This window comes from Falco punctatus (genome assembly GCF_963210335.1).
Source record: "Falco punctatus genome assembly, chromosome: 1".
In the NCBI taxonomy this organism is placed as follows: Eukaryota; Metazoa; Chordata; class Aves; order Falconiformes; family Falconidae; genus Falco; species Falco punctatus.
The window spans coordinates 4889572-4906147 of NC_137580.1; the positions used below are offsets into that span (position 1 = coordinate 4889572).

The 16576-nt window shown below is 38.2% G+C and overlaps 1 protein-coding gene across 1 annotated transcript in view; it reads right to left on the reverse strand.

Moving 5' to 3' along the window:
- Nucleotides 1-1666: 1666 nt before the first annotated feature.
- LOC308058258 (uncharacterized protein) overlaps nt 1667-16576 on the reverse strand; it is a 102951-nt gene continuing 88041 nt past the window's right edge. Inside the window, exons 4-7 of the mRNA XM_080373798.1 lie at nt 11256-11348; nt 9583-9609; nt 8462-8586; nt 1667-7496 (exon numbers count right to left, since the gene is read on the reverse strand). Coding sequence (XP_080229924.1) covers nt 6837-7496; nt 8462-8586; nt 9583-9609; nt 11256-11348 — 905 coding nt within the window. The 3' untranslated portion in view covers nt 1667-6836. The remainder of the gene's footprint in view (nt 7497-8461; nt 8587-9582; nt 9610-11255; nt 11349-16576) is intronic.

Sequence of the window (16576 nt, forward strand, 5' to 3'; positions counted from 1 at the left end):
GAAGCATTTACCTCCATCACAGTGGCAGTTACTTTCTGGTTTCCAAGCTGAGATTTGAGGAAAAAAAAAATAAGAAAAGAAACAGATTACCAAATGAATAAAAAACTTTTCCCTTTGCCTCTTGCTGTGTGTAGGAGAATTACAAAAGCATAAGTTTTTCAGCAGCCCGAGGAAGTTCACATTCACATGGATTAGGAAATAAATCAACCACGCTCTATATTAAATTAGGAAAACAGGAAAGAAATGAATGCATCAAACACTAGTGGAAGCAATGCCAGAAACCATAGTGTGCTGGGGATGAATATTCATAACGTGCTGCATATATTAATGATCGCAGTTGTGCCTCTAGAAGGTTCACACTATTTTATACTTTACATAAATATGAGGCTAGAGAACGTCACAATCATTTTGTTTGTAAGAGGAAAAAGGGATCTGCAAGCCTGCAAATGTTGCGCGCTCTTTTGTCAAAAGACAGGTATAATTTTGAAATGAACTGTAATAGACAGATGGGCAGGACCACAAGCTAAACGGAAACACTAGTACTGAGGGTTCACACGATCTGCAAGCAATAGGTGGTGGACTTTTTTGCCTCTTGGGACTGAATACATCTTCTCCACTGCCTCGCTGATAAAAACGTTTGGATGATCTTAGAATTTCCAAGCACTCTGGAAGCACCCTGTCAGCCTACTGGGTAAGGTGTGCGCATATTAGAGGACACAGGGATTGGTAGGGTAACCGGTATAAATCTGAGGAACAACAAAGACTGGGAGCACAAGCACAGGACAGGGATGACTTTATACTGAAACAAAACACGCTAGTTTGGTTTCAGCATAATTCCTTAAAAATAAAAGGGAACATTCTCATGAGAGTGCTTCTGAAAACTGCCACACAACGTGTGAGGTTTTACGTTCCGTTATTTCAAATCAGACACAGACACTGGGTTTAAACTAGTCCCGAAACTGGCTTTTGGCATCTGCAATTTCTTTTTGAATTAAGGATACATGAAAAGCATGCCGGCATCCAATCTTTGTTAAACAGCTGCACAAATCCTTCTATACTGCCTATTAGCCACAAGCTTTCAATCAGTTCCTAGAGTATGTCAAAATACTGCCTGCTTCAGCACTAACGGTTTCGCTTTTGATAGGGCTGAGGAACTCTGCAAGAGCTGCAGGGAAAGAGCGTTTGGGATTTTAAATTTATGTAAAACAGAGGACAGTAAGATACCATACACAGTAATTACTACTTAAAAAAAGTAATAATTAGTCACAGATACCACGTTGTTACCAATAATATTATGGTTGTTTCCTGTGCTCAGAACAGGCAGATGTCTTTAATCATTCAAAAAATGTTTCAAGCCATCAGATTAAAATGCCATTTTGGCATTTTAATCCAAAATCTGAAAATATCTTCTAAAGCCCTTATGGAAAACTTGGAACACAACCCAGACTGTGCTACTTATGAGAGGTCACTGGGGGTCCAGTTCCAGAATTCTTGCTGAGATCAACTAGAATTTACGCAAATAACCTTAGTGAGGTCAATGGGACCATCCATCCCTATGAATAAGTGTTTCAGAAAAGAATCTTAAGCATGTGAACAGATATCTGTCACTTATTCCAAACAGTTCAAAAGAACTCTGTGGCATTACTGGACCTCTGGGGTACAAACAGCTTCAAACCCAAATCTTACTCACAGCAACGTTTCACATATACAGTTAAAAAAAAGCATACTAAAATCTTTGTATAGCGTAAATCTGAACATATTACTTCTTACTCAGAAAATCAATAATTGAGTGTATGATTATAAAAGGAGATAAGATTTTTAGAAATAACTAATTTTCCAATGGAAACTTCAAAAGAACAATGGAATACTATTAAAATAATTTCATGAGAAGCAATCATATGCAGATGTGAAACATCTGGTTATGCAACATAGCGTATCAGGGGTTAACATGTGTGCATTTAGGTACACATATAAGAAAGAGTAATTTCATCGCATAGATACATAAAGGGAAGAAAGAACCATCATTTATGATGAATTTCATCACCCATGTCATAATTCAAGATCTCCAGAAAAACACATGAACCAGGAGATCATAACACAATTATGAGGCAGAACCAATATGAAGCTCTGAAATTCTTGAGACCAGATATCCTCTCAGCATTGCCAGAAGAGAAGTTACATATGACTGAGCCAAATTATGTAATCTGGTATCTAAATTTTTAAAATAACAGGAAATTTTGGAGACTTGAGAAACCTAGTAAGCCTTCTGGCTTTGAACCAAGAAGACTGCCTGCATGCTTGAGGAAAGATGGGATGGACAAAACAAGAACAGATATTCAGGGTGCATCCAGAGAGCTAGTGAAACTGAGTTTTTAAAGAATTAAATTCACTGTGTTTGGCAAATAACAGCTGATTTCATCGAGCCAAATTCTTAAAGAGAATATACAGTTGTCATTCTTACAATGTAGATAGAAGGAATACAGCAATTCTATGTAGTGATTCCCAACATGAAGTTTCTGAGCCTTGTAGAGTAAACCTTGAATATTCAGCCGGATTCTAGAATTCTGCTATAGGTACAATCATCACCCTGGGGAAGAGTGGCTGAAATGGCGATTTAAAACAGCATTATTTTTGAATAATATTTTGAATAATAAAAACGGTTTACACCATTTATAAAACATGGAGTGTTGGTAAACTGTGAACAGATATGTTTGGCTACTAATAATCCGTATTTTTCATCACTGAAAAATAAGACAGGGACAAGGCTGAATGCATTCTAGAAAACTTTTAATACCAGTTCCACCCAGTGTGCTTCAGATTAGGTTTGTCATTGTCAAAGTGCAAGAAATGCTAGCAGAAATCAGGCAGATTAAATGCCAAACAAGTACTTAATCAATTAGAATGATGAAAGACTAGTTAGACTACATAATTATCATGGGTTGTGGAGAGAGAGAGAAATGTCATCACAGCCTTGAAGTGAATTGAAGATCTCAAGTGCAGCTTTCTGCTGGTCCTTAGAAATGTTCACCTTCCATCAAATGGTAAAATGAGGAATACACTTGCTACCCAATTAACATGAAGTAGGCAGGTGACCCTAGCACGGGTTTCAAAACCAGTCATCTATGATTTTAATATAAGTTCTGTGGGGAGTTGTGTGAGATCACTAATGACACCAAAGTGCTGGCCTTGCTTCAACAGTCAAGACACAGATAAGGAGACTCGTAGATAAGTGAATAAACTCATTTTGTTAATACATAAGTAGAGTTTAGTAGTCAACAATCAAATTACACTGATACGCTTGCACCAATGGGTAAAAATACCTCTAGTTTTAATTGTTAAAAGCTGATGTCAAATTCTCCAAACTGATGCTGCAAGTTACATTCCATTTTTACTACCTAGCCCTCTTATTCTAAACTCAGTATAGGAGGTGGAGTTCAGCCCTTGTGCAAAACTACACTGGTGACAGAAAGAAAACATGTGCAATTTTCTCTGCTTGCCATCTGTCCCCAAAACACTGAAACCTGTCTTCTCTCCCTTCTACATCACTCAATGTATTGTCAATACCTACCGAACAGTAATGTATTAGATAAACGGATTCAGAAACAATTTTTTTTAATTCCAGGCTTATCTCTCTTGATTCACTTGTCTACAGCTATAAGGCTGGCAAAATAAACACTTTCATAAGCATCTATTACACTAGTTTTTATTCCTCCAGGACATCAGGACTAAATGAAGTGTTCACTCATCCGTGGGATTCAAACAAACATCACAAATGTTTTGCATCCTCAGTTTTAGAGAATGGTTGTCCAGAACAAGAGGACATTTATGAACCCAGGAACAAATGAACATAAAAATACTAGGTGTTTATTTCAGAAGATGCAGCTCAGAATTCTTCATCAGTTTAAAACTTTTTCTTGTGAGAAATTCGCACAACAGAATTTACCTCCATTGGTCTCATACTAACAAATACTAATTTATTCTGCTGAATAGATTAGGTTATTTCTCCCATATCTGCAGTATGGCACAGAGCAGCAGCATCTCTCCAGACTGTAATAATGTAAAAAAGCTAATATTGAGTTAACTTGAATGCTTCTCTTTTCACATATACTTGTAAGGGGTTTAACCTTTCTCTGAGTAGGAGTGTTTACAAAATGTCACTCTGTGAGTCATACCACACTTCTGCTTGCTCCTACAGTTTCAGTAGATAAGCTCTGAAATAAAGTGCAAATAGGAGCACAAACATAACAAGATACATTAAAAAACAGTGCAAAATGGTTGTACATGAACTTAGACCGCACAAGCGCTCTCTTGGCTGTATCCTTCTATACTTTATGACGTAATATAGTTGTACACGTTCCCTACACACATAGATACCCACATGTGCGCAGTATTTCTCATTTACCACCTCTTAAGAAGTGATGATTAGCCAGTCTTGCCTCATTCTCCTCCACATACATAAACCCAGATGCAGAGGGAGAGTTGTTTGTTTCTACAGCAACTTTCTAAATGTATTTGGGTTTTAAAAATTCCTGCGGTAGCTTGGAACATTCCTGCTGGGCCTAATCTACAGTCTGAGAGCATCCCTAGAGGATACAGCTTAACATAACAACCTATGATCTGCATATACAAAAGTACTTCAACTGGTGTATGAAGTCCTGTAGAGCTTTCAAATCTAAAACAATTTTACAAATTAAAGTACTATCATGCATAGTATACTGAAAGTCAATTTGTCTACATGAGAGAAATTGTGAACTTCGCAAATACCACAAGATACAATGCTAAAGGGGATCATAAATTTTGACATTAGTTAGAATAGTTCCAACATTTCAACCAGAGAACTGAGTCAAAAAAGAAATCTTTTTAGACATCACTGTAACCTTTATTTCTAACTGTAGCCCATGGCATCTTGGATTTGGGACCTCACCTGATGCAGAATTTTACACCACCTCACACGATGATTTGTACTCTAGTTTTAGGCACGTATTTTAACACAGAGCTAGCAAAATCCACTGGCTCCATGCCTCGGTTGTGGTGCCAGATACACCTCTTCATACTAATCTTTAGAATTTATTTCGAAGTTGAACATCAGAGAGGATGTCAGCTGAATTTTGCAGGCAAGAGATCAATAAATGTATGCAGTTTGAAAAGCTGGCTACATTCCTTAATGATCCCTGTGATCAACTGAAATTTTTATCATTTTATTCAAAGAAACCCAGCTGCCAAATTTCTGATCATTCTTCCCACACACTGAAGCACTGAAACCAAGGAGAAGGCAGAAAAAAACCCTATAGAATCACGTAAGTTGCAGCTACTTTTCTGACTTTTGCCAGCTCAGAGTGAAACTAAATCAGATTCTAAAATAAAATGAAATTGCAACATATGTTTTGACTTTTAAAATTCTAAAAAATAAAAAGTTTATCTGGAAGAGAAATTATTTTTCATTATTCTGATTAGAGTTTGAGTATTATTCCGGATCATAAAAAAGGTATTTCCCCTAATTCTTGTTGGCTGTCATAAAACTACTTTCTGTTTGAGAAATTTATTTGAGCATATATAATGCATCATATTGCTAACAATCTAAACTATTTTTAAGTGAAAACATACATGCATAAGTTGTACTGGCCACAACTACACCTGTTATATTGTCTGACCATATCCCTTGATGCTCATGTTTAAAGGCTTGCAAGCCTGCCTCCCATAATCTTCATACCTCCCCTATCTACCAGAAAAAGATCTTACTCCTTTTTCATTACTGTTTCTGACATGATTTCTTTGCTGTGGCTCCTTTTTTTTTTTTTCCTCGAGTTGAACCAACTCGCTCTACCTGACAACAATCACTAAGCAGCAAACCAGTTCTCAAGGGTAAAGCAACTTGTTTTTCTCAAAATGTTCTAAATTTTGCATAGCCTAATAGGAGGGTTTAAGATTATAGCTTTGTCTCTAATCTTGAGAAGGACAAATGTGATTAATTCTTCTGTGCTCCCATTTGTTAATGAATTCAAAAGAAGCATTGCAAATTGTTGCCATATAAATTCACAGAGCTTTGTTCTGATCAAAATTTTTACTTGGGAATTGAAAGGGGGAATTGAAAGGAAAACTATCCTACAGCTAATGCAGTTACTTGGGGCTTCCAGAGTGAAGACCTGGTAACTTTCTCAATGGCGATAAACCCTGCTCAGACAACTCTGATCCTACACTTGATACTTGATACGTGTGCTTGATACTTCCATTTCTCCTAGATGAGATCACCACAGTTAACAAAGAATTTTTGTCTCAGTAGGCATAGGGGAAACGGAATTAAAAGCTTAGGGCCTTGTGATCCTTCACGTAAAGGTGTCTGACAAAAGTTTTTATTAACCCATTTTCTTTAAAAACCACTATTGCACAGGGCAGACAGCAGGAACTAGCCTTTGCAGAAAGAAGCAACTGACAAAACTTATTTTTTCGCGGCCCTAGCAAACTAGCAGAGCTGCATCTGTAGAAAGCCCCCCAATCCAATCCTCTTCTATCCATACTTGATCCTTCCAGCACCTATGGAGGCATAATGCTTTAATGCAGCCCCCTCCAGGAAGAGCTACTTAAGCAGATGCATCACCCACAGTTCACTATTTTTATTGTGCATTTGCACTCCGGAAAGTGCTCACAGAGGAACCGAGAAGTCTACTTTCCAGCTCAGAGCTGGGTTAATCTTTTCAGGGTATTTTGCAATACCCTTCCAAAAACTCCAGGTTTTGTTCAGTTCTGTTTTGATCCATGTGACAGGTAGTTTTACCCAAAAAACACAAGGTCTAACTTTGATAATGTAAGTATAACTAAACAGACTGTTATTAAGTGATTCATGAATGATCTAAAATAAAAGATGGAAAAATTAAATATACCACATGGCATTCTGCAGCCTGTGAAGAAGGAAGAACTGTAGACTTTTGTCCCAAATCCTTTGAAGACATCTTTGAAGTGTCTGGAGAAATACTAGGTGGATGTTCTTGGATTTCAGGCCCTGCTTTATTGTCAGGGATGGGAGCTATCTGAATGGACAGAGATGCTGTGTGTATCTCAGGCCCGGGGCTACAGGCAGGTGAGAGAGGCCTTTGTGGAAATACTGGTGCTTCAACAGGCTTGAGCTGTTGCTGTGAATTACAATGAACCCTACTCGCTGGGTCACGTGTCCGGGTTAATTTCAGGGTAGATACCCTACGTTTTTGAGACTGTTGCCTTTGGCCATGATGGAGAGTAGTGCTAATACCAGCTACGGTGCTTGTGCCTGCACTGGAGACTGAGGTCAGTGGTTTAATGATCTTTTGTGCATAGGAGACACTTGTGTTAGATATCTGAGAAGACATTGTCTTCTGGACGGACTTCTCGTTAGGGTAATAGGCAGTATCTGTGGGAAGGTGTTTCGCTGGGCCAGTTGTTACTGCCTGGAGATTAGTTTTGTTCTTGTGATTAGTAATTCTTGCTTTCCGAAAACTTTCTTTTCTAGGGGGTGGCAGAGGTGCCTTATTTGCCAAAAGCATCCACACAGAGCAAAGTAACATTGAAGAAGAAACAGAAAGAAAGTAAATGTTAGCAGGAGATATAACTCGGTTTGACTTTTATCTTTAAATAAAGGAACTAGCAACTTAAGGGCTTCATCCCAACATTGCTCAATTCAATGGACAATTGAACTGGTCAGGTTCCCACCACCTTTGCTGTGTAGGGCTGTACAGCTTATGTTTAGAAAGCCAGATGTTCCATTTGCTCAGAGTAAACTGGGATCAGAAGAGAGCCCACAATAGTCCCTTTTCTTTCAGAAAAACAATTATTCACTGAATAAGAATTATTACTGTGAAATTGTTCAGATATGTAAGTAATTTCCAAAATGCAGTCCATGATCTTAGATAACAAGCTATTATTCACAGGTAACAGACATACATAAAACACACAGAGCCTCTTAAACCTTTGAATTAAAATAGTAACAGAGAGAGTATTGACAGCAGTATGTTGATCTTTTTTTGACAGATAAATGTTTCCAAGTTAGGTGGGAATTTTTAGTGTGTTCTCTTTGTACTCTGCAAAACTGGCAGAAACACTGTCTATTTTATAATTAATGAACCTTTATCCTCAGATATTATTTTGATGACTGATGCATTTTTCTGAGTGTAAAATATTAATAAATACTCTTTGAAGTCTGGGAACACTCCTAGAAAGCTTTTATTTGTGGATGACCTACTTTTATGTAGCTGCCTGTCTTGTTCATTGAACACAATTTCTGGTAATTAACCTGGAGGCATGCATCCTGTGCAGAGTATACTTCATCTGTGCAGTAAACCAGTTTGTAATGACCCATATGAACAGATGATTCGCACTATCTGGATGACATCAGGACAATGTTCCATAGAGGTGTCCCATCTGCAGATGCTAATGCCCAAGAATAACCCCCACACAAATGGCAAAGCATGAAACTTGGTGTGTTTGGTTTTACCTGAGTTGGTGATTTTTTATCTTGTAGATTTGGCCGCACACTCCTAAAACCTTTTGCTGTAAGAGATGAACTGCTAGCATCTCCATTCAGTGTCTCTCTACTTCCATCAGTGTAAGATCTCCAAGCTTTTGTGGCGAAAAAAGAAACAATTTTTTTTTTTGTGATTAGTAGATCTTTATATTGCTATCATCATAGCAACCCAGCTATTAAACCGTGGAAAAGTTTAGCTACTATGCAACTGATGTTGCTGCTGTTATCACCATGGTAGTTACACGAACAGGGCTAATCCTGCCACTTCACAAAACATTTACCTTTAAAATTTAGAAAACTCAAGCACTGACAATGCTGCTGGCAGCAGTTTGGTATCTCCCCAGAACATTCACACAGACTATGGATTTTAACCTTGGGAGTCCTTTTGAGACACTGGTGCTTCAGCTCCCATATAAAGCAGGCTGAACTATTTTTCACAAATTAGGTTCTTGTACTTCACAGCTGTGTCCGATTTTGAAAAACATTCCAGCTAACGTAAAGCCAGTTTGTCACGGCAGTTTCACCAAATTTCACCACGGTACCAGATTAGTTGTTCCAATAATGCATCTTATTTCCAAATCTGAATGACACCTTGATTTTCCAACCAACCAACTATGTTTTGTCTTTATCCTCAGAGCTGAAAAGCCCTCAAGGCATTGCCCAACATTGAAGGAGATACTATCCTTCCTCAACAAGTTACAGATTTGAAGATAAAATATTTTAAGAGGCTGGGAAAAGTAACACATTATGTTAGCAGGCTGCTACGTGGGGTGGGCAGAACTTGCAAAGCTGAGTAAGGGACTAAAAATGAAACAGCAAGTGCCACTGAAGCTAAAGGTGGCAAATTAGCACTCTGCATTCTCCCAACAATTCATTTGCTGACAACATATACTGTGATATAGGAAATACTGCTTTCAAATGAGACCTGAAATTGCGGTCTTAACCGCTTGCAATTATTATTACAATTTCAGTGGTGCTTTCCTTTAAGAATGTGGACATATGGAGTAATAAAATCAAATATAATGGAAGATTGTTATAATTTGTCCACTTACATGGTATTACATTGATGCATAAATAACAGTTATATTTACCTGAATCTGAAGACTGAGAATCAGACCCTGAAAAAGAAACATCCAATATTAATTTGTGTTAGAAATAAAACCATGATAACACAACTTGAAAAACATGTAGGAGCCGTTTTGTTCAGTTACTTAATTCCCTCCTGTTACCTAAGCACACCCCGGAATACTAGACCACAGATAGCTGTGTAATGTTTATGGCACAACTTCTACAGGTTGTAGCGTGCTGACAGTTACTGTTATTTAATCACTGCTATTTCAGGCAGCCAATAATAAACAAATATTTGCTGTGGTGTTTTTTTTCCCCAGTAAATACTGTGATATACTACTGTCTAAAATATCAAAAGAAGTATCATTCCTTTAAGATGAACTAGAAAGGTTTAATTCAAAACCAAGAAAGATGCCTACAGGTTCTGTCAGGATTTTCTCTCCCCCTTCACACCAGAATGTGTGATGCTTTCTTCATCACTTCAAAGCAAAACACAGAAACTGATACATACATACTGCCAGCACAGAGCAGATTTGAAATTCTGGTGGGTTTTTTGAGTACTTGTAGATATATTAGTGGTTTTTTTCTCCTAAAGAAACTACAGGCATGAAATCTCTAAACAAATTTAAAATATTATTAATGTAGAATATTTATAGTACTAACAGCACTCCTTACCACTAATTTTAAGTGCAACAGCAGACATTAAGAGGCTTATTTTGCATGCTTAAATGACAAAAATTTGTTAGAAAAGCTCCTAAGAAATAAGAACCCAATGTTTTCTTAAATTTACATACGTGAAGTAATCCCAACAACCCTGACACTATCCTTACAAAAACTAGCAATCAAATATTTTATTTGCTTCATAAATTTTAACAGTTCTTATTCCTGGGGATTAGTCTTATATTTTAAGAGATCTATAAACCAAGATTTTATCTTGCAATTATTTTCTGCCTCATTCTGTATTCAGGTTTCTGTATTGTACTTGTTCGGTATGAACGCTGCATGCTCAGATTGGCGTAAATTAGTCCACACCACTCAAGACTCTGTACTGATTTATACCTCTAACTACTTAATTCACCAGTGAACCTGGGCAGCTGATGCCCATTAAGATTTAAGTTCTCAACACCAGACACGAGTATTGCTAAGCAGCATTTCTGCCTGTCTACTGAATAATCTGCACGGTTTTATTGTTTTAAACATTTTAAGGAAAATATGTTGATAAATAATTTTTTTTTCAAGTTAATCTGGCTTCTGGTAATCTTTTTACTACAGGATTCGGATTTTTTTCCTTTTTTTCCAAGTTGCACTAAACAAAGTTTGTAACAAGCAAAACCTAGTTTTTCATGCTATGTTATCTTGAGAAAAAACAGGGGACGTGAGACCCAAAATACATGTCAAAGGCAAAATTAATTTATAAATAACTAATTTTTCCCAAGTCTTCCTAATTTTTTTCATTAATGGCTGCAAAGCATAGGCAGAGAGATATCAAGACTACCTTTTCAAGAGCACTGTAGAAGTCAGAGACTTGTCAGTGGAACAAAAATTACGGTTACCCTTCTCCTTGCAGAGCAATATTGCAGGAATGCGTAACAGTACAGAATTCAGGAATAATATTCAGGAGTAATATCTCACTGTTTTGTTTTGTTTTGTTTTTTTTTTTTTTTTTTTTTTACTCACAGGAGTAATATCTCAATACCTGAGGCCAATAGGTTTGGAGAACTCTGAACTCTCTTCACAGCTGTTAATGTCACAGACATTGCAGCACATTTGCGAGCACACCCGCCGCTATCTGGAAGCACAAAACAATACAGACAGCAGCCCCAGACAAAGGGAGCAAGCACATGCAACATATCACAGTGTGAGATACGTCAAACATACATGAAAATTAGCATGCAGTTAGGGAACTGCTGCAGGAACATGTAAATTTGCGAGTTTCGCAGATTAGCAGAGCACATAGAATTTCAAAAGCTTTAAACAATAAACCTCACAGAAAATAATATTTAATACTTAATCCACTAGGGAAATATATAGATCCTGTTACCTGAACGACTGCTTAATTATAGCTAATTAGTAAAAACAAGGAATCAAGATGAAGGATTAAGCATTCCAGAGTAATATTAATCAATAATCTGCACCGTAAAATCATTTCATTGTATGCATTAGAAAGACATCATTCATAAACTAAGCTTATGTTTCATCAGCTGACAAAGTGCTTTTGTTCAGTCTTTTGGATCCTTTAAGCTCAAGAAACAAAATTACTAAGGATGGCACAATTCTTTTGTCGTTTTGGTGGAACATCCTTGTTCTCCTTCCCCCCCTTCTATTTTATCTAATGGAAGATTAGAAAATGTATGTCTGGAACCCAGTAACATCCCGAGGGAACGACTAGCAATCTAAAATCACTCCAAACAAACAGGAATGGAAAAAAACCCCTTTCTCCTGGATTGTGCATGACTCCTTTCTTTCCTTAGTCTCTGCTTCTCACCCATTTGGAGCTGTCATTCTCTTTTATAAATACTGTGTTATTATTAGAAGGTATCTTTCCCACAACTTAGCTTTTCAGCAACTCTATAGTAACTGTAAAAGCAAGTTAATAAATATTCTTCTTGATTATATTTAATTAGAAGATTTTTCTGCTCTTCACTATAATAATTACTTTGATTTTCTTTTTTTTGGTATTACTGAAATTTCATACAGGGCCCCACTGAAGTCAAGAAGAATCACGATTATGATAGAGGCCTTATTTTCATATCTGTATCCTATGACAGGGATTTTTATAAAATTATGCTTAAGGAAGCCCTGCAACTGTTAGTAGAAAATATTTCCTATGACAGCAGTAATTTGAGCCAGAGACATGTGATGACAGAGGAGTGAGCTCCTGCTACGGTCTTTGCTCATTCCAATATTCCCCTGAAATAGCAGAGCCCTCTGGCCATAGGTCTTGCAGGATACGCATTAAATAGTCGTTAACGTTGGCAAACATCAGAGCCACTGCCTCAGGTGTAAGTGGTTCCAAAGACTCATTGCCAATCCCAAGTGCCAAGGCAAAAGGCCAAATCATTTCAGTCAGCAATAGTCGAAAGCAATACACTGCTGGCAATGAATTATTAGCGGTGTACATGTGAAACAAAGACAGCATCTATCAAATCTGCACATTTGTTTTAGTTTGCTTACATAAATATAGAATGGCAATGGTAATTAAAATCACATTTTCCATTCTTGTATTCCCTCTCCCTCTGCCACCAACATACACCAGAAGTAATTCCAAGGAGATTTGATAACGATGATGTCTTTATAATAATCTTGATGATATCGAGGTTCTGTTCTTATCTGAATATTAGCAGACTTTGACAGCACACTTTATCTAATACAAGCTAAAAGACAAATAATTTTGTTACACTGTCACATTTTTTAATCAAACAAAGCAATTACTTTATTTGTATTTTTTCAAGAGTTACCTTCCTGAATTTCAGGACAGAGAAACTGAAGTGGCAGAAAAGGAAGAAAATGAGAAAACTGACTACAAGTATTTAATCACTGGAACGTCAAGAAATTCTACTTCAAATTCATTTTTAATGTAACTGAATTTAATCAGTTTCATACTTAGTGGACCTGTTTGATATAGCTTCATTCAAGACAGCTAAAACAGACGTTGTAACTGACTATATACATATACGTATAAAACATTTACCCCTATATATATAAGCCCATATGCAAGTGTGTACCTGCAATAACGTTCTCAGTATCAGTACAAAATGATGAGAGTCGATTAGCACTCAAATAAGACATAAGTGCACAGATACTCCATACAGAGTTATGCAAAATTTCTAATAAATTATGAATGCGTATAGGCAAGCACATATTTATGCGTGATGAATTCCATCTTCCAATCCTTGTTGAGGCCAGGCTCCCATTAAGTTAAAGGCATCATATCTGAATGAGGATCAGAAGAGTCTGCATGCTGCCTCAAAAGAGGCAGTTTTCAAACTGCTTCCCTTGTCTGCATGGCCTTATACAGCTGGAAGTTCAAGAGGCTTATTCCAGCCTTTATTCCTGTTCTGTAGCTCCATCAAATTTCCAGCAAATACTAACTATATTCACCCAGATTCTAAAGTTCACGTAACACCAGAAAGCTCTAAGTCTAGAGAACTGAGAATTCAAAAACAGTAAGACAGGCTGAATTAATGATCATCTGCTCACTTCACTTGTAAACTATAAGCAATTAATATCCTACAGCTCTTACTCAAGGAACAAATGCGGATGTGTGAAACAATCTATACAAAATGTATGCATATGAAATAAAAAATGAAATGTGTGCAAATATGTAAACACATATGCACAATTCTCTATGCTTTTGATAGGACAAATTCTTCACGAGCGAGAATTCTGTCTTCCTAGGTACTGTTTTAGCATTGAAGCAAAGGAGACCTGAATCAGCTAAGGTCTGCAGGCAATAACAGAATATGAAATTGAGCAATTAATTCATAATCAAAACAGCTGCCTAAAATGCAAGTCCAGGACAAATCAGGACTTAGCACGGTTGGTGCCTAAATACTCTTTTGCAAGCCCTACATACTTCCATCAAATCATGAATAGACAAATAAGCATCCTTAGCAGGTACCGCAGAAAATGAAGGAGAAAGGGGAGCTGGGGATTATCTAGTGAGATGTGCTTCTGACAGTATCTTGCAGAGCAAGGGCCATATAGGGACAAACTCCTGAACGCTAGGATCGATGTTGTAGACTTAGCTTTAAAGAGAGAAAAAGAAAGAGCAACCCACTGACTGGAAAAGACAGGTGAGGTGGTGGCTTGCCCTCCATCTAGGAGGATGTGTGTAATTGCGTATGTATGCTAAAGCTCCCTGTGGTGGGGCTCTGGATGCTCTCTTCCTCTTGTTAGCTCACCATTCAGTGCCTCTCCCTTTGGCAACTCCCCTCCTACAATTTTTCTCTTCAGCCTTTCTCCATTCCTCACCTTTCCTCACTTCTTTCTCTCCCTCCCTTAATTCTGTTTCTCTCCACAAAGAAGTACTTTAATCCCTTCCCCCTAAATCCACAATCCCACCAACTGCTCCCATTACAGACAGCATCACCCTAAGTGAGTCTGTTGGTCAGGTCCTGCTCCACAGCAGAATGAAGCCAATTCAAACCACCACCACTTTCATTTAGGAACGTGGGGTGTTTGTTGGGGTTTTTTTGGGGTTGGTTTTTTTTTTTTGGTTAACTTTTTAAAAAGCCTGTTTCAGAGCATCAGTAAAAGCAGCAGCATAAACCAAGTTGGCAAAGATGAAAGGATGGTGACCTCTTGCTAAGAGGTGAGACACAGCAGCTAGGGGGCAGGAAATTTTTAATAAGCAAAGAGAAATGGCACCCAAACGTGATGTTTGCTGATCATTATTCTAGCCACTGTACTTGTGAACGGTATAATTTTCCGCTTTGTCTGCACAGTAAATTCAGTTTAGAAGTCTTTAGACCAGGGATTCTTACTCTCTGTTTGCATTCTGACCTTCTGAGGCAAATACATAGCGCTGGACCCAAACATCCCAGACAGGCAAAACCGCTGCCTCCCTATGTCCCCAGCTCCAACCAGTAGTAGGTCTGGAGATGTGCTCCCTGCAGACACGTGCACCAGAGCACGTGTATATACCTCACACACACACGGCTGGCCACGCAGATCAGAGACACGCAGAGCACTCGCACTAACACAGATGGCACAATGGCCTCACCCCCTTCCCCTCTCTGGCGGAGCAGGATGAAGGTCCACCAGTACGAATATACACGCACACAGGCACAAGGTGTGCTCCTCCAGCAACCGGCCTCAGTCTGCCATTTGTCGCATGACTGGACCCCAGGGCTGAGGATGTCCTGGGACAGTCCTGGAAGGGGCCTGGACAAGAGAGGCCCTTGTGTCTCCCTTCAGGTCCTTGGGGGTCCTTAATCTGGGTTCCTGCCCACTCTTGCGCCCCTGTGCTCCTCCAGGCTTGTGGAGATGGGCCTCTGCTGGCTGCTGCTGTGGGCCCGGCAGTGGCATGGCAGGGCAGGCTACTGTCTGAGCTTCTCCTGCTGCTGGTGCTCCAAGCCCCTTCATGGGTGTGCAGATCACCTTTTATCCCCTAACCTAACACTGACTACACACGTGAACCTACTATTAATTGGTTCTTTGCTGCTGCTAAACTACAACAAATAATGATCAACAAAGTAAATTTTTTGTAGAATGCCTGAAACACTCGAGCCCACCTCATCTGCTTTAGTGATCCAAAAGTGCCTTCACAATCTATTCAGGAACTCTGCAGGGACCCAAGATTTTCTATTCTTGTCTCGCAGACAAAATGTAAGAGATTAATCCATGTGGTGACTTTCATTAATAATTTTAACAACCACAAAATATTTTCTGTCTTCCAGAACTGCATTCTTTTTCACTCAGATGCTCTTCATGTGCTTCATCTAATGGAAACAGCTAACTTGTTTAATACTTTTAAAATTAGATGCATTTATCAAGAATTATCTGAGTCAAACTCAGCCAAAATATTTATGGATGGACACTAAGAATCTGTTTTAGCATATTAGCTTGCATCCATTCTTTGTATTAGCTTTCCCCCAACATCAGCTACACATGTACATGTGTAGTATGAACAGTAAGCACATTTATCCTGTGTTTTAATCTGATGTAAGCTTCATGGGCAGCTCAGGTTTTCTGACTTAAATTTCTCAAAATGTCTCACCAAGTTAATGATGTTTATCAAATCTGTAAAGTACCTGAAGACCTGTGGATGGAAACTCCTATGTATAGTCTGAAATACTATTCTGTTGATGATTGCTGAGTTTAAAAAAGGCACACATTCTACTGGACTACTATTTTTAAATTATGACAGCATTTGAACACCAAAAGAACTGTAAGCCAAAGTACCTTTGGTACTTCTGAAAACCTCCCCTATATCTTACATCTCTTTCTTTGCCTTTGCAAACACGTTTCATTGCCTTATGCTGTTTAATATTCTTTCCTAACATGTGGTACAGA